Genomic DNA, 20031 nt, shown 5'->3' with positions numbered 1-20031 from the left:
GGTTAACAACAAGTGTGTGAACATTTAGGATAGCTTCCCTGGTGGTTCAGATCGTAAAGAATATGCCTGCAATGTGCAAGACCTGGGTTCAATCCCTAGGTTGGAAAGATCTCCTGGAGAAGGCAACGGCTACCCGCTACAGTATTCTGACCTGGAGAATTCCATGGACAAAGGAGCCTGCAAGGTTACAGTCCATGGGGTCACAAAGAGACAGGACTAAGCGACTTTCACATAAATAAATATACGCAATACAGTGAACCACTCAGACAGAAAGTAACATTGACATAGTACAGATATATGACAGAAGACATAAAGACAGATTTTAGACAAAAATGTCAAAGAAGACAGGCTCAGGAGTTCATTGTCTGGCTGAAAACAAATTTACTAAGCACCTGCTACCTACAGTATAGTATTATGTGTACTCTATGTATAGTATCATGAACAATATACACAAAGGAATGAGGTGTATTTGAGGATGACAGAATCACTAGAAGTAGTCTGGTACGACAGGAAAAGATAACAAGGGAAGCAAAAAAAATGTGAACCAATTTATACATTCAACAATAAGTAATAAGTAATATTACATCAATGTATTAAAAAACACCTCTCTGGCAACCAATTAGAAGACAAATTAGATGGGAAGTGCAAAGAGAATATACTATATATCCTACTCCAAGTGTGATCCACAGATCAGCAGCAGCAGCATCACATGGGAGTCTTAGAAACATAGGCACTAAGGCCCCACCAAAGGCCCACTAAAACGGAACCTATACTGTAAGATCCTCAGTAATTTGTATGCACATTAGACTTTGAGAGGTTGAGAGGTCCTAGACTAACAAACCGAAGAGTAGTTGGAAAGATAATAAAATTCCCCTGGATGAAGTTGACTGGGAGAGTAGAGGACATTTAACTGACCTTGAAAATACAAGTTAACAATGAGCAAGAGTTCCCTGCTCATCTTTAAAATTTCAATTACTCTTTTTTAAGAACAGATCACAAAAGCAGCCAAGAGGTAGAGAGATTAGACACATTTTAAATACTTTATCCATCCATTCCTGATTGGAAATAGAAAAAGAAAGACTTGCAACTTAGTGAGAGGACACTTACATTTTACGAACTGTGGAAACATTAAGTAAGAGCTTGAGAATTTTAAGCTATTAGAATTCAATTTTTTTCCTAAACTCAGAAATTCCCATTTTTACAAGTTATAAAGTAAAAGTGAATTTATACAGTTTTTAAATGAAAATTTCCCAAACTTGTAATTTTAATAAGCCCCACCAAAATCACAAAGACAGAATACCTTTCAGTATTTTGTAGTTCCATGTATATTAATCTTCAGTTCACTTTAAAATCAATACAATAGACTATATATTGAAAAAGTGAAAGTAAAAGTGTTAGTCTCTCAGTCGTGTCCAACTCTTTGTAGCCCGCCAGGCTCCTCTGCCCATGGAATTCTCCAAGCAAGAATACTGAAGAGGGTAGACATTCCCTTCTCCAGGGAATCTTCCTGACCCAGGGATCAAACCCAGGTCTCTCCCCTTGCAGGCAGATTCTTTACCATCTGAACCACCAGGGAAGCCCCAGGATATTAAATAATACCAAAGAATTATTCATTTTGTCAGGTATCATAACCATGTGGTGGTTATGGAAGAAAATGTCTCATTTTTTTAAGAAATGCACACTGAAATATGGAAGGGTGAATGACTTTGTTTCTAACACCTCACAAAGAAAAGGAAATACAGAAAAATGTGGCAAACTCTTGATGATCGCTGAATTTGAATCAGAGGTCAGCAAATAGCAGCCCACAGCCTGTTTTCATAAGGCCTAAGTTAAGAGTGGTTTTTCCATGTTTAAAAGATTGTAAAGAATAACAAAACAAAGAAAAATATGCAAATGTTGCCCCACAATATGCAAAATATTGCACAAAAATATGCAAATGTTGCCCCACAAACCTAGTTTATTAGTAGACCCTTTACAGTAAATGTTTGTTGACCTCTGTCCTGTATGACAAGCATAAGATTGTTGTACTACTTTTCTCTACTTTTACACATGTTATCAAGTTTTAATACTGAAAGATTTTTAAATAACAGTCTAAGTAGAGAAAGACAAATCTAGTAAACCCCAATAATGCTTTAATAGAAACCAAGCAAAAACTCCACAATTTGCTAACATTCAAACAATGAAAATTTTAAACAATGAAAAGTGATTCTCACTCAATAAATATTTGAATGAACCTTGTACCAGGCACTGTTCCAAGGTCAGGAGTGAATGAAAGAGACAAAATTCCTGCCTTTGTACAAGTCTGGCACTGTTGTGCTTATTTTCTTATTTTAATTACAAGCATTCTATTTTCCTCCTTTTCAGTACTATGGTCAAGTACATTACTGTGTTTTGACATATAAAAACTAAGCATTCATGTGGACTTGTTTTCACTGTAAACAGTATCAACAAAAATTACACAACTTGAAAGACCAGCAACTTAAAAAAACACCCTAATAATTAGGCAATACTTACTGGAGATCCAAAGTTATGTCCAACTTCATGAGCAAACGTAATGTGAGAGACTTTGGGGGGTACATGAGACCCATAGTTCTGAACAGTAATAATTCCAGTGTTTAAAGACTTCTTCTTACCATCTGAATAGAGCTTACTTTTTTCACATATTCCTCCAGAGCTTCCTAAGTCAAAACAAAAAATGGCTAAAATTAGCATCTTTCCCCGTCCAAATAATTCTCTAATATATGCCATATTAACTTGAAACATTTTATATGTATTTTGAGTCCAAACTTGGTATATACATATATCAAGTTCTAAAAAGTTTCTTTGGTCCATGATTAGAAAGTCAAGCAAATAAAAATTTTAATGGCACAAATAAATTCTCAGGATTGAATACAAAGCCCTTATAAAATGTTCCTCTTCATAACCAAAATGTCTCCAAATTTTTACTCCTCTTAATTTAGCAAAACAAATATTTAAGATTCTGTTAAATTTAAATATTTCAGCATTTACACTGGGTCTTTTTCATTTTTCAAGAAGAAAACTTATATTTAAGTTAAATGAAAGCTGACAAAATATTCTCAAGGAGATGCTAAGAAAGTAACTTCTACAAATAATAATAGTGATGGACAGGAGTATGTGATTCATGTCCTAAAAGACAACATACTATATACTCTTTAAAAAGAAAAAAGTAGTGGAGGCTAGGGTGTGGAGGAAACAGGCTGATAGAGGTACAAACTTCAAGTTGTAAGATGAATAAAGTCTGAGGATCTAATGTGTAACACATGTTGACTATAACTGAAAATGTGGTATTATATAAATTAAATTTGCTAAGAGAACAGAAGTTAAACATTCTCACACACACACACACACACACACACTCACACATACACACAAATGTAAATATGTGAGGTAATGGATGTATCAAACTTGGTGGGGGGAATCATGCATTCACAATGCATACAAATATCAAATCACATTGTACACTTTAAATATCTTACAATTTTGTCAATTATATATCAATAACACTCAAAAAATGTCAAGTAGGTAAAAGAAAAAAGGAACAAAGGACAGAAAGTGGGAAGGGAGAAAAAGCAAATGTGGTAACATGCTGCTGCTGCTGCTAAGTCGCTTCAGTCATGTCTGACTTTGTGTGACCCCACAGACGGCAGCCCACCAGGCTCCCCCGTCCCTGGGATTCTCCAGGCAAGAACACTGGAGTGGGTTGCCATTTCCTTCTCCAATGCATCAAAGTGAAAAGTGAAAGGGAAGTCACTCAGTCATGTCCAACATGTTAACTGATTAATTTATCAGGAGTTCACTACACTACTCTTGCAACTTTTGGGCAAGTTTGAATTTTTTTCCAAAATAGGTTCAAAAAACTCAATTATGATTTTCCAACATGTCTTGAAGATATTTTCAAATTTTAGTCTTCATTTTTCACTTGTATGATACATATGAAACCATTTTGTAGTTCATCTGTTCATTTACAGTTCCTAAACTTCAGAGCTTAATACCAACATGAAAGTGTTTTCAAATCTAAATGCAGTTAATTTTAGAAATTAAAAAAAAGAACATCAGCAAACTAGAAAATCCTTGTTTTTACACACACTGCACTGAGACTTTCAGGGAGAAGTACTTTGCTTTACATTCACTTTTTAAGAGATTATTTGCATTTTTTCATTAAAATACAATCAAATGGATTAGGATATTCTGATAAATGATCTAATTATTTCAAATTAACTTTCTACACACAAAGCTACAACCAAATTACATTTTTTAAAGTCTAACATTTATAATCTCTGATAAAGTATATAATAGGAAAGCAATTCAAAAAAGATGTGCAAGATATGCTATATTTCAAATGCATAACCAATAAGAAGGCTGAATGTGGCAGCCTGGATGGGAAGGGGGTTTGGGAAAGAATGGATACATGTATATGTACAGCTGAGTCCCTTCGCTGTCCACCTGAAACTATCACAACATTGTTAATTGGTTATACCTAAATACAAAATAAAAAGTTAAAAAAAAAAAAGATATCCAAGAATAGCAAGATGCTTCAACTGTTGCCTTGTTCCTTTTAATATTAGAAAGTACAGGAAAACATATCATAAATTTAATGACTATTATGATACAATTTAAGAAACTGAAATGATAATGTGCTTTCACAGAAAACTAAACTGAAAGACTAAGTCATATATGCAGATTTAAAGGGCAAAGGATTGAGAACCTTTATATTTAATATTTACTATGTTTTCTACACAGAAAACTGAATAGAAAGATAACAGCAAATGACTTACAAATATTTAATATATTCTCTTAATCTACTTTTACTTTTGGAGTCCGAAGGACTGTATCACTATTCTAGAAACTAGAAAATATATAAATAAGCATTCTGTATGTAATAATTACAGTCTATATATTATAGTTTTAAGTAAGTAGCAAATTAATATCCTGCCTTATCGAAGATGTGTCATATGCAAATTGGTCCAGTGCTGTACTGTCAGACTTGAATTAAGCACAGAAGATTCCACACTGCAAATCTTTATCAGTAAAAAAAAAAGTAAACAGCACATATTAAAAACTCCAATAATGCAACTCCTATATTTTTAAGGTCTATCTAATTTAAGGAAAGATAATGCATAAATTTGAGTGTAGTCTTCTGAAATATAGTCTTTTTAATTCATATCTAGTTTAATATATTTAACTGCTTTTGGTTTCAATAACTATTGCTTATCTGAAAAGTTTGCTATTTTTACAGACTAACAGCATATGTCAGAATAATTCAGTTATACAGAAAGAAATACAATACTATGTCTAACTTTATTAGTTGTGATTTAACTTTTTAAATACTGCAACAATTTTTGATATGCCAGCAACTCAATTAATGATGTTATAAATACCTACAGCTAAGTCATAACTCACGTTCAGTAACTGCTTTACATTGTAAATTTAGAAGTTTACTACATACAGTCATCACTGAAAAATACAAATTATGAATAACAGTGATGGATGGATAACTCAAAGACCCACAAAGAAACAGAAACATTTTTCTATCTACAAGATAGTCTGAGGGCTAGTCACAGAATATCAGTCCTAAACTTGTTAAAACAATTCCCCAAAAGAAAAAAATTATAAAACGTACAAGGGTAAATTTAATACCTTGAAAGAATCCATAAATACAGTTTTGATGTGAGCAGGCCTAAACATCTACAACAATAGTAGCATGCTGACCATTCAACATTAATCTGAGCAGTAATTCTGAAGCAAAAATTAGTATACTGCCAGACAGGTTCTAAACTAGAAAAACAGAAAAGAAGATCTCTGCCAAATGAAGTGTCCCCCAAAATGTTCTTCATAAACGGTCAGAGGAATACTCAAAGGTTCAGGATTGGCTCTGCAGATGAATTTCACAGTCCGCCTTCTTCAGTGACCTGGCAAACTGAGACTATATTCACTGAGTTAATTGATAACAGTAAGGTGGGTAACAGATGAGCAGAATATGGCCTTAATAAAACAAAGACCCCCTCAAAAATCATGTTAGAAGGGTGTAGCAAATTAAGTACAACAAAGGGCTATCTAATATAAACAATTTACTTTGTGAAGGAACTGACATTTCAGTCTCTAAATAAAAGGCTGCTGCTGCTGCTGCTAAGTTGCTTCAGTCGTGTCTGACTCTGTGCGACCCCATAGACGGCAGCCCACCAGGCTCCCCTGTCCCTGGGATTCTCCAGGCAATCCCAGTTGCCATTTCCTTCTCCAATGCATGAAAGTGAAAAGTGAAAGTGAAGTCGTTCAGTCATGTCCAACTCTTTGCGACCCCATGGACTACAGCCCACCAGGCTCCTCCGCCCATGGGATTTTCCAGGCAAGAGTACTGGAGTGGGTGCCATTGCCTTCTCCGAAATAAAAGGCTACTACCTGCTTAACACAAAACTTTGCTTATACAAAGAGAAGTTTAATCTTTCCAGTTTCTTATTCAAGACTAACTTTGTTTTGGAGACCAGACTCCTCCCTTTCTAACGCTCCCTTCTAGGTCCTGTATGATTTCACATGGAAGCCTCCAAGTTAGCCCAGTTTACGAGCTGTTTCTACTTATTATGGAGTTAGGGCAGGAGGAACTGTTTTTCTCACTAAAAGGAAACTGAAGGCGGAACCCAACCACAATAAGAAATTTTAAGAAAACAAATAAAAAGTAGCATTAAAAAAGACTAAAACACAAGAAACATTATTGGAATGTTTCAACCCTCATTGTTTTTTCCACCTTAACTCAGTCAAGAAGAGGACTACAGCTAGTAATTTGAGTAACTATCCTGTGAAAATTAACATAATAGTATCACAACAAAATTCTTTTCACTACTATATATTTGAATAGTGAAACAGCTGCAGAATTAAATGAAATTAAACTAAATAATACAATAGAAATTAATTAGGTCAAATAAAAATGAAAAAGGTTAAGAAAAGCAACAGACCACAAGCTGAACAGATCAGCTATAAAATACGATTGCAAAAAATTAGGCTAAAACTAGCATTACTAAGATTTGCATACAGAAATATTAAGTCACAAAGGAAGGGCAAAGACAGAAGAAATTACAATGAAAAGTAAACAAGCTGAAACAACATGATTTACCTGAATTTACAGAGACAGAACAGACAAGGACCCAGTACACTAGCTCCCAATGCAGAGCTCTTCTCTTTATCTCATGACAATTACCCAAAACGATGCCTAAATTCTAGTCAGACACGACTGAAGCGACTTGGCATGCATGAGAGCATGACTCCGCTCTTTTAAGAAAGAAGGAAACAGATTCCATCTCTACTTAGATTCAGGAAACATTTCAACTGCTTCTTGGAAATATCTTAGAGAGATAAAGGTAGGATGTTACATTATAATAATACCGAGAAAAATAACTACCAAATACACAAAACGTGGAACCAAAAGGTCCAGATTCTAGGTTCTTATGGTACTGGGTTGTAATCCAACTTTCCTCATCTGTATAATGGAGGAAATAACACCTATACATCACAAGGGAACTGAATTAATTAGTAAGAGCAAATACATAAAGTTGCTTATAAAAACAAAATGCAAACCAAATAAACTCAGTTCAGGTAGTCTAAGGACAAAAGGAAATGAAGAAGAAAGCTGTCAGGGCAGGTATCCTATTTTAGAAAAAGTTGTGTCAAAGGAACAAAGACCCCTTCTCTTTCCCACTCTGGCCCCATTCTTCCGTCCCTGCCTAGCTGTTCTCCCAGAAGCTCCTAGAAAAAGGCTTGTGAGAGCTGGAGTTGGGATTTAAACACAGATTAAAGGAAGAAGGCATCAGATGAAAAACAACAACAAAAATACAAGTAATGTGGCCTAGCATTCTCAAACCAGAACTCTATCTACTGTCACTTCAATAAAATAAACAGTACTTCATAAATTAAGTGGTCTAGATATCACAAACTAGACAGAAAAACTAACTGTCCCCCAAACCCTAGTTCAATCATGAGAAAAACATCAAACACACTATGACAGGGGGGCATCCAATAATATCCCTGACCAATACGCCTCAAAACTGTCAAGGTTATAAAAAATAAGAAAAGTCTGAAAAATCATCACAGCTAGGAGGAGACTAAAGAGAAATGACAATTAGATGTATGGTTGTATCCTGGACAAGATCCTGGAATGGGAAAAGGACCTGATCTGAATAAGAAGTCTGAATAAACTATGGGATGATTTTAGTTAACAATAATGTACCTATTATTACAATAATGTAATAATTAATGTTAACAATAATGTACCAAGTAATACTGGTTCATTAAGTGTAACAAATGTATCATACTAATGTAAGTTGTTATAAAACAGAAAGGTAGGAGAGATAACACTCTATACTATCTGCTCAATTTTTGTATAAATTTAAAACTGTTCTAAATATATAGTCTTTTTTTTTTTAAGTAGACATGCAGATATCTGAATATTCAGAAAAACTTGACCAAGCTCTCTCAGAACCACTACATTCTTAATGAACAACAGTCTGGAGTTGAAAATACAAAATGGCATGAAGTTTTTAGTCTGAAATCATCTAATCATTTGCCCAGGAGAGATTTTGTGAGCAAAAATATCAATATGCTGGTTTTCAAACTTTAGAATGCATCAGAATCACCTGGAGGGCTTCTTCAGACAAAGACTGATGGGCTCCACATCACCCGGAGTTTCTGATACAGTAGACTTGAGTGAGGCCCATAAATTTACTTTCCTAACAAGTTCCCAGGTAATATGGATGCTGCTAGTCCATGGAGCACAGTTAAAGAATCACTATATTAACCACAATATATAAAGACAAACCAAATGAATCCTTGAGTTTCTATAGTACTTACTGATGAATAAGGAGAAGGGATTAAAAACATTGTGATAAAATTATTCAACTAATCTTTTTCCCAAGCAGGGAAAAAGAAATTTCAGCATATACAAGTTATAAAATACATGAATTATCACAGGAAAGAGTGAGACATACAATCTGCTGACAATGCAAGTAACACAAAACCAGCACAGATCACTTTAAGGGACAAATATCCAAAAATGCTGTACTATATAATACATGCAGCCTATGACATAAACATGTATTTTAATGACAGCAGGGATTGAGTACACTTCAAAATGTGGCAGAGAAACAAAAGCTTTGGAACCTGTAAAAAGGATATTCACTGCTGGTTTTAAAAAAAGAGCAAAATATATAAGAGGAAACTATAGTACTAAAGATGTTAAAATATGCATAAAAAATCAAAGAATAAATTAAGAATAGAAGAGCCTGTCTTACCCCATATAAAGCTGAAGTTGATTCTTTTAAAAAGATATATCAGAAGGAGAAACTGCTGTTTACAGCTCAGAAGATGATGGACTACTGATCAAATCCTATATGGCACATTTATATTCAAAGAGTCGGGGATTCTTTCTACTTAATAAATTTGTATTTCTCTAAACTAGGCTACTGAACCTATTATACTGTAAATGACAGATCCCCACTGGACTGCAGTGGAAAGGAGATTATCCTATTCCAGCTTTCTCAATGATAGTGGCTTTCATGGCTAAGGTAGACACCAGCAGAATGTGGGTCCATGCAGTCACACCAATGGATCTATGGGTCCTGGGGTCTCCTGCTCTCATCTCTTTTCAGGCAGTCTCTTTGACTTTTGTTAAAATAAAGGCTAGAAATAAAATAATGATAGTAAAGGTAGTCTTTCTTTTTCTTCCCACCTGCTGTTCTTGAGCAGGATTTCTCTGCATTTTATCTCACTGCAGAACAAAAGCAAGAACATAATTTTCCCTTGTTGACTCTAAGAACCTCTCCCCAACCCCCATCCCATTAATTAATTACATTAACTTCTGTGGAACAATTAGCATTCTGCTTTTTAGTTTCAGAGATAAGTACCACTTTTCCCCATAAAATTATTTATTTCAGCCACTGAATGTACAATACCAAATGTCAGGATATCTCCCTGTCAGTACTCATGTAATTCATTTCAAAATAAAAAGCTGCTTCATCTATTTTTCCATTTACATTTATGCTTATGAATTTTACCTAACTTAACCTGTACAAATGAAAATACTATACGGGCATCACTTTCTCCTATACTTTGTAAAATTCAATCCATCATGAAATTGCTTTTCATTCCAAGTAGTAAGTCAAGACATATTTAGATAAACTACCTGAAGGTGCTCCAACCCACGCCAGACCAAGGACACCATCATCAAAATCTCGATCTGTGAAAACGTAGGCCAAACAGTAGTCATCATGATTCTGCTCAGAATTCAGCTCCAGAAACTTCTCCACACCAATATTTGGAAAACGGAATGGATTTGTAGGGTCCTTCTCATCAGCAGTTGTGTTGATCTAAAATCCACAAAACAACGATTTTAATAAGCAGCTAATGTTAGCAGAGCTTTAGTGGAAGTAATATCCACTACTTAGTCAATTTTTTTTTTTTTTTTAAGTAGCCATGAGGATATCTGAAGATTTAGAAAAATTTGACCAAGCTGGACAATATACTTGGGGCCCAAGGAAGTTGGGGCTAAATTAATGCTTCTATAATTATTCCCACTTCCTCCACCCCATAGCTGATCATAGACACCAAAAAGAAAAAAAAAAAATGGAAAGACAAGGTAGGGGAATTAAAACTGAGTATCTTACATTTCTGAGCAAATTTTCACCGCTTTCCTGAACACTTGGGATGAAAAAACAAGTTCTGCTTTCAAAATTTCTAATAAGGAAGTACAGTTTCTCAAATTTAATCATTTGACCGGTTGATCTCCTACATATGGTGATAAGTAAAGGATATAAAACCCTATATTTCACCTAATTAGCAGAACATAAAATAGATATTAAATCCAAGACTGTCAATTCAGCAGACAAATCATATTCCTGGTTCTACTTGCCTAGAAAATCATGAGTCAAGCCCAACTAGCTTCAAGTTCAATTTTTTTCCCTGTTTAAGAATTTTTTTTCTTTGCCCATTTGTTTCTCTATCTCAAGCTGAGTTCCTCCAGAATGTTTCCTTCAACACTTTATCTACTACACTCTTGGGGCAGGTTTCTCTTATACAATGTGAAGAATAATCAACTCTGATACCAAACTTCACCAAACAAAAGCTTTTATTTATGAGTCATTATTTCTTTTCAGAGACCTCTGCCTATCTTTTGAAGTCCTAGAACAATTTGATTTTCTCCAAGTAAGAGAACTACATATAAGACTTTTGATAGAGAATAAAAAGGAATATATATGAGAATAAACATTGCTTAGAAGGCAAATCTCAGTCTACTGAAAATATCAGTGATAAGGTAAGGCTATTACAGTCAATAAAATGAAAACTACAGGTCTTTTTATGATCCACATCTTTCAGTAAAACCAAGGGGTTTTCAAACAGGGTGGCAGAAACCCCTTGAGGGTAACTGCCCAAGGACAGATATGAGAACATCTGGTTTATCCATTAACAATTAATCAAAACAATCAGTTATGGTCATATAACACACACACGCACAAATCCCAAAACAAGAATACTAAGTATTGTTAAGTAGCCCATGCTTAGAGACATGCTACATATTGCTTTTCCCCACAAAACACAGAAATGAAATTCTGATATTTCTATAATATTGGCTATAAATAAAAACTACATCTAAATTTTAGTTACCTATATTAAAAATGGGATGATGAATATTTAAATATGTGCTTATAAAATATAAATTTCAAATTATTTAATGGGTCACAAACTTCAACTGATGAGATTTTAAACTAAAGTTTTAATCTTGATTAAAGGCTGGAAAAACAACCAACTGCCACATTACCCTTTTATATACATGTGTTTCTTCATAATGCAAATTATTTTACTCAAAAAAATGTACCTTACTAAAACTTCTTAAGGTGTTCTCTATTTTTCACTACTTTGCATTTTATTCCTCTGTCTACTGAACAGCAATACTTATATCACTTATCACTTTTATTTGCTCATTAAATGTTTACATCACTCTCAAAATACATGAAAGCAACTGATTACAGTTCTATCTATAAACCATATTTCACCTTAAGACAACTCAATGTAGTATTTAATCATGTCACTTTTAAAAGTAAAGACCACTTTCAGCTATTTTAAAAAATATATTACACATGTATACTAAAACTATAATCTAGTCAACCATATTTTAAGAAATATAAAGAATTCTCTATGGGAAATTCCCTGGAGATCTAGTTGTCAAAATTCAGTGCTTTCACTGAGAGGGCTAGGGTTGAATCCCTGGTTGGGGAACTAAAATCCTCCAAGCTGCATAGTGAGGCCGAAAATAAATAAATACATAATTTAAAAAAAATTAAAACCATTAAAATTTTTATTAAAAATAAAGAAATTCTGTGGAAAGTACTTTTGTAAAATGATGACTTTTAAAACATGGGTTATCTAGCTTATAAACTCAGATTCCTAAAAGCTATATACTTTGAAAGAATTCACATTTAGAAAATGTTTGAAACAGTGCAATTTTGTTAATAATTGAGTATTTACTTATTAACAATTTATAACATTAAAACTAAGAATCAGCATTTCTCAAAATGTGTACTGCAATTCTTTGGAGTCTCAGATGATGTTAATACAAAAAAGGCTAAATGAGCTTAGAAATGTATGGATTTCTTTCCCAAAGGATTTTTCAAAACCTGGAATACATTAGTGTGCACTGTTAAATTTCAAGAGGAAATAGAATTAAGTGTTTCTCCAACTTCCAATTTTACTTAACCACTGTATCTATCCTTCCCTCCACTGGAGCATCAAATGGGACACATTCTAAAATATACTTTATAAGGAAAATCTACAGAACTACAGAAACTGGGGAAAATGTCAAGTACCGAATCTCTAGATATTAGAGCACTTTATAACTAGTATGTTAATCAGACAAACAGAAAACAGTGCTTTCTACCATACTTCTTCTACAGTCCAGATTAAAGCTCTATAGATTTCATTCTTAAATCATAAGTCCGGGTATCCCCTCTGTGATCATGTACAACCCAAGAGTAAAGATAATCTGTATTAGTAAATACAATTTAAATTATTTAATGCATAAAGATGAAATAAAAAGCAAGCATTCTCATTTTGTAAACATGATCCTTATTGTTTCTTTTTTTTAATGTTAACTATTGCAATTCCTTACTTACTCTTATGCGTTTCACCATGAAACTGATGTTACGGATTCCAGAGAAGTCTGTTGTCTGGTAAATTGTGTCAATTGCTTTAACATGACTGGATATCTATTGATTTTTTAAAAAAGAAAAACATTTTAGGGGCAATGTTGAAACGTGAAAAAGACTGTGAATTTCTATTTTCCAAATCAAGAATTATTCATATTCTACCACATTCAAATTTTAAAATGTCAATATCATATAATAGATGAAAGGATGAAAAAGATTAGTGAGCTGGAACTGAGAAGAGAAATTGAATGACTCTCCCGACTTTTCTCTGGCCAAAACCAAACATGCACTCTTGCCTCGGTCATATAGAACTTTGTTTCCTCAATTCATCCTGCAATGTCATACTTCCATGCCTTTTCACATGCTGCTGCCTTATACCTAGGATTTTACTCCTTAGACTCAATTCAAACATATTCTGTGAATATCTCCCTGTTAGTATCAGAGCACTCAGTCATTCTCTGACTCAGTCTTTCCACTGCTGCACTGGTACACATTCTGTTAAGTTTTGTCCACCACTTACTATGTAGTAGGCACTGGTGACTCAGTGGTAAAGAACCCATTTGCCAATGCAGGAGACACAGATTTGGTCCCTAGGTTAGGAAGATGCCCTGGAGAAGGAAATGGCAACCCATTCCAGTATTCTTGCCTGGGAAATCCCATGGATGGAGGAGCCAGGCAGGCTACAGCCCATGGGGTCAAAAAAGCATGGAAGATAACTTAGCAACTAAATAACAACAAAGACACCGTATTAGGTGCTGGAGGTATAGTGGTAAACAAAACTGAGAAGATCCCTATAAATTTATAGAGATTTATTTTAGAGGGAGGAGAAAGGGAAAGAAGTAATACAAATATAAACAATACACATTCAGATTTTGCTAAAATTGAGAGAGACAAGCAGAGTGACAGAACACAGAAAGATCCTCTTTTTACCTAGCTGACTCCCAATTTAACTCTCTGGCTTCTAAATCACTATATATGAACCTTCCCATCTTCATTTACAAAAAGCACTCCTGCTACCACTTATGTGAAAATATGCATGCATATATAGTTTCAAAACTATTTTCAAAGAAATTATATAAACATAGAACAGCCAAGTAGAAGCATTAACAATTTAAAAAGTAGCCCAGTTTGCCACACATTGATAAAGAACATCATAACACTGCTGGTAAAGTCCATTAGAAATCTGTGCTACCTACACTCAGCTTGGTTTAGTGATCCCTTACCCAACTCTCTGTTCTTTCTCCACCCCAAACACTGGCGGTTCAAACACTTCTCCACAGATGACTAATTAGATATCTTAGTTTACTGAGAGTTCATCTTGAGTTCCTGCTCTTTTAACCTTCAACTTTTCTATCTTTATCCATTTCTATCTTCCTCAAATGGTAACTCTTCCTTATGGAGTAACTTTCTTTTATTCTTAACCCCAATCCTTACTGGATCTTCAAGAACACTGTCTTACATCAATTTTTCTTTTTCATATCTTACACTGCTTCTCCACTGGATCATGTTCCTCCTCTGACCAACTTCTCGTGTGTCCCCCTTTCACTCAAATATTCCATATTATTCTTGTGAAGTGAAGTCACTCAGTCATGTCTGACTCTTTGCAACCCCATGGACTGTAGCCTACCAGGCTCCTCCATCCATGGGATTTTCTGGGCAAGAGTACTGGAGTGGGTTGCCATTTCCTTATTCTTAATCCACCATATTTCTGGTTTTTCATATCTTTTGAAACCCTAACTGTTCCTGCCAACCAATTCCTTATTGTTCACAATGTTTTCGCCCTCATAACTTTACTGAAGGCTCGCTTAAAGCACATCAACAATCTTCTGATAACTAAGTCAACTAATATTTATAATCATTCTTTCTTTTTTTCAGCATTCAGTTCAGTCAGGCAGTTCAGTCGCTCAGGCATATCCAACTCTTTATTACCCCATGGACTACAGCACACCAGGCTTCCCTGTCCATTACCAACTCCCAGATATTGCTCAAACTCATGTCCATTGAGTTGGTGATGCCATCCAACCATCCAATGCCAGGCTTCCCTGCCCTTCACTATCTCCTGAAGCTTGCTCAAACTCATGTCCATTTAATCAGTGATGCCATCCAACCATCTCATCTTCTGTCGTCCCCTTCTCTTCCTGCCTTCAAACTTTCCCAGCATCAGGGTCTTTTTCACTGAGGTATAATCGACAAATTAAACGTAAAAGATATTTAAAGTGTACATCATGACAATTTGACAAACATACACATTGGGAAAGGATCCCTCCCATCAAGTTAATTAGCACACTGAAGTCATTCTCTTTGATATCTCCAAATATGACACTACTGGCTATGTGTTTAATTTGAAACTTTTCTTATTCCTTGATTGATCCTACTTTATCTCCCACCTCTTTAACTATTACATTTTAGCCCATAGTTTCTCCTCCTCATCCTATTCACTATAAAGAGATTTTATCTCCCAGTTCCTTCCCTTTTGATTTCATTCTCTCCCTTTCATTCTCTTTCCTTGTTTTAACTATCTCTTAAACCCTTAAATTCCATGCAGAAAGCTCAAGGCTAACCTCTCCCATGCTCCAATTCTATATTTTCAGTACCCTAAAGGGACAATCGTGTACATGGGTTTTTAAAACATGTCTAAAATAAGTTCATTACCACCAACAAAACAAGTTCACCATTTGTACTAATGACACCTCCACCAACTCAGTCTCAAATCCTTAGACTCAAAATGCATTCATCAAACTCAATGGATACCTTCAAAATGAAGGGTATTTTGAAGAGTATCTCCAAAAAATTTATACTTTAATAAGGGTTTTTCCAGTAGTCATGTATGGATGTGAGAGTTGGACTATAAAGAAAGCCGAGCACCGAAGAATTGATGCTTTTGAACTGTGGTGTTGGAGAAAACTCTTGAGAGTCCCTTGGACTGCAAGGAGATCCAGTCAGTCCATCCTAAAGGAAATCAGTCCTGGGTGTTCACTGGAACGACTGATGCTGAAGCTGAAACTCCAATACTTTGGCCACCTCATGCGAAGAGCTGACTCATTTGAAAAGACCCTGGTGCTGGGAAAGACTGAAGGCAGGAGAAGGGGACGAGAGAGCATGAGATGGCTGGATGGCATCACAACTCAATGGACATGAATTTGAGTAAATTCCAGAAGTTAGTGATGGACAGGGAAGCCTGGCGTGCTGCATGCAGTCCATGGGGTCGCAAAGAGTCGGACACGACTGAGTGACTGAACTGAACTAAACTGAAGGGTTGAAAAGATACAAATGCAGATAATAGTGTAACTATAGAGTGGGCTTCTCTGGTGGCTCAGACAGTAAAGAATCTGTCTGCAATGTGGGAGGACCTGGGTTCTATCCTTGGGTGGGGAAGATCCCTCAGAGGAGGGCATGGCAACCCACTCCTGTATTCTTGCCTGGAGAATCCCCATGGACAGAACAGCCTAGTGGGCTACAGTCCACGGGGTTGTAAAAAGTCAGACACAACTGAGCAACTAAGCACACAGCACACAGAGTGTTAAGTATAATGAGAATACAGAATAGAAATTAAAAACTCTTATTAGGATTCTTCTACCTTTCTCACCTTTAAGACCACAAATGATAATCTGACCCTCTTTTCAAAGCTAAGCTCCAGTGCCATCATCTTCTTCATGAAATCATTGTCTTAAATCTCTCTTTTGAACGACACTAAAATATCCTAACTGGTCTTTCAGTTATTTGTGTTCTTATCTTACATATTTTATCACATCACAACTGAAAATACATACTCTTTACTTTTCCAAAATGAGATATGCACTAACTTTAACTTTTAGAGGAAAACACAGGTATAATGAAACAATATGAGAATATCAAAACTAAAATAGTAGCAAAATTATTGATACCTGGGCAATCACAGCTTCTCGTGTTCCGTAATATTTAAAGAACAGATGATCAGTCTGAATATAAAGCTGACAAGTATTTTTTTCAGCTACAGTTGTACGTTTTTTCCTCAGGAGTTCTGGACCATTAATAGCATGTTTTTCTTGAGGTGTCTGTATGTCAAAAGAGTTATTTCTGATCATTAGCATGTTTCACTATCATAATTTATATAATCAATGATATACATTTTAAACAACTTCATTTTCTACTTTATATGTAAGACCATAGGTTATTTCCTCACACTGTTAAAAATTCCTAAACACCACTTCCAGTCTCGTAACATTCTACTTTATAGATGATTTATTTATTCAAACAATTCTTTAACTTTGAAACATTTTCAAAACATACCATTTAATATGTAATCATGTGTGTGTGTGTGTATACACATAAAGCAAGTCTTACAGTAGTCTATAATACTTTGACATCTTCCTCTACCAATCTATCACCCAGCTGTGTCAAATTTAGCATCTAAGTACTTAGGGCATCTGCCCACATTACCTCTAGTCCATCACATTAGCCCAAGCCACCATCACTTACTACCTAGAGTACTGCACTAAGACTGATGGGAATCCATCTCTGTCCATGGCTGACCTTCAATCTGATCTTCAAACTGCAATCTCTTCAAAACACGATTTTGAAAATATTACCCATCTGCACCTGTATTTCAAATGACTTCCTATCACTCTAAGAATAAAATCATAAACCCTTTATATGCACCACCTAGTCAACACTACAGACTTTGTTTACCTGTTCAGTTTTGTCCCATTCCACAGTACTTCACAGAGAGACCTTACAACACTACCCAATTCTAGCTCTCTCTGCTACAGCTAAACAGAACTTCTTTCCAATCCTGCAACACATCATCTGTATCCCTTCACAGTATTTTGCACATGGTGATACTGCCTTCCCTGATCTAGTCAACTTCTTTCTTCAGACTTAGCAAAGGTTAAATCACCCATATTATACCTCACAGAACCATGGACCCATGTCCATCACAGTTAATCATGTGGTTATTTATCTTCTGTCCCCAGTCCACCACCATTACTTCAACCACTAGAATATGAGTTCTGGAAAGAAGAAACTATCTCTGTGTTTGCTTCTTACTATACTGCTAGCTGGCAACACACGCTTCACAGGCAAATGGCAGACACTCAGTAAGTATTTGTTTAAAGAAATAACACTGCTGTTGAATCTAAAGATTTAAGTATTTGCTGACATCTAAAAGCACCATGCTAAGTGAACTGTAATGACAGTAATTGAGAGTTCAACTTAAATTTAAAGCCACAATTCCAAATTTACACTCACATTTTATAATTTCCTTCTCCCTTGACAACTCCATGTTTGTCCTCTTAGTTACTGTCTTCATTGTACTTTTATCTATTTTCACTCAGTACATCATTCTAGGATGGCAGTTACTGTTTCAGCACATTCCATTGTCTTCTGGTTTCAACTGTTTCCAATGAGAAACGAGCTGTCATTTTTACTGCTGCTTCTTTGAAGGTGACTGGACTTTTTACTGGTTGTTTTTAAGAGTGTATCTTTTGGTCTTTAGACTTTTCTAATACTGTGTAAAGTATTATTTTCTTCATGAAAGATTTTTCCTGCACTAATAACAGGGTTTACTAAATTTGTTGTTTGATTTTCTCCGTCATATGTGGAAAATTCTCAGCCACTATCTGTCTCTACTTCACTCTCATTTTTTCTCCTTCTGAGATATCAATCATACATACTTTAGAACTTTCTGATGTATCACTATGTCTCTTAAACTCATTTCTGTATTTTCCACCCATTTGTTTCCAAGTGGTTTACTCTTTTTTCTTATGACATACTATCCAGGTCTAAGTTCATCAAATTCTTAGTTTCTGTTATTATATTTTTCAGTTCTAGAATTTCCATTAGGTTCTTCTGTTCACTTTCAATTTTCTGCTGAAATTTTTAATTTTGTCTTTATGTACTTGAACATATTATAAAGTCTGTATCTATGTCTGATCATTTCATTATTCAGATACCTTTAGGTTGTTAACATGTCTGACACCTCAGCTATACCTTTTTGAGGGTATACACCTGTCATTTATCTTTCTTTTTAAATTTCTATTTCTTATTTTTTGGTCGTGCCATACCATGAGGCATGTGGGATCTTTGACCAGGGATCAAAACCATCCTCCTTGTAGTGTCTTAACCACTGGACCACCAAGAGAGACCCTGTCATTTAATTCTGAATGACTAATGTTTGGTAAATAATTTTTTCCCTCTCTTCTACCATGTTGTCTCATTTGTTAATATGCTGACTATTTTGAACTCAGGGCTGGACAATGTACATGGAAAATCATAGACATAATCTGAGGCTTCAAGTAATGATATCTTTCTCAAGATCTATTAATATTTTCACTTCAGGCAAGCAATGAGGCTCGGTGCGTTAGTAATTCTCCATTACCTTAATTCAGTCAGAGATTAAGAAGATGTGGTGAGAAACTCTAACCCCTGTGAGGGGAGGTAGAACACTTTCTGATTCACTTTCACTTCTAGAGAGCAGCCCTTCCTTCATTCACGATCTCAACATAAAGTCCCTAAACAGTATTTTTATCTTTAGCCTCAAGAACCTGGAGACTTCTACTCAGGAACTGGAAGATATAGCTAGAGAAAAGGTAGCCCAAAGTGTCAGGGTCACTTTCCTAAGTGTCCTTTTTCTCCCCCAAAGATCTGTCCCCACACTTCTTCAGAGCCCTGTTATTTCTCTAATGCCTTGAAATAAACACACACATATGCAAATACAAATATATATAAACACATTTTTTTAATATTCATATTTTGAGGTCAGGTTGGTTTCTATTAGCTTTTCTAAGCAGGAGGACTACTTCTCTATTTTTGAAAACAATTCTTTGTCAATGTCATGTATTGTTAACATAGT

General features: G+C 35.2%; 1 protein-coding gene across 1 annotated transcript in view; it reads right to left on the bottom strand.

Annotated features, from left to right (window-relative positions):
- The window catches only part of ADAM10 (ADAM metallopeptidase domain 10), a 144330-nt gene that overhangs the window by 27727 nt on the left and 96572 nt on the right, over positions 1 to 20031 (bottom strand). Inside the window, exons 6-9 of the mRNA XM_055537822.1 lie at positions 17087 to 17236; positions 13170 to 13262; positions 10187 to 10370; positions 2515 to 2678 (exon numbers count right to left, since the gene is read on the bottom strand). Coding sequence (XP_055393797.1) covers positions 2515 to 2678; positions 10187 to 10370; positions 13170 to 13262; positions 17087 to 17236 — 591 coding nt within the window. The remainder of the gene's footprint in view (positions 1 to 2514; positions 2679 to 10186; positions 10371 to 13169; positions 13263 to 17086; positions 17237 to 20031) is intronic.

Source organism: Bubalus kerabau, chromosome 10, assembly GCF_029407905.1.
Source record: "Bubalus kerabau isolate K-KA32 ecotype Philippines breed swamp buffalo chromosome 10, PCC_UOA_SB_1v2, whole genome shotgun sequence".
In the NCBI taxonomy this organism is placed as follows: Eukaryota; Metazoa; Chordata; class Mammalia; order Artiodactyla; family Bovidae; genus Bubalus; species Bubalus kerabau.
Note: the sequence above shows the minus strand (reverse complement) of the source record. Positions and strands in the feature narration are given on the sequence as shown.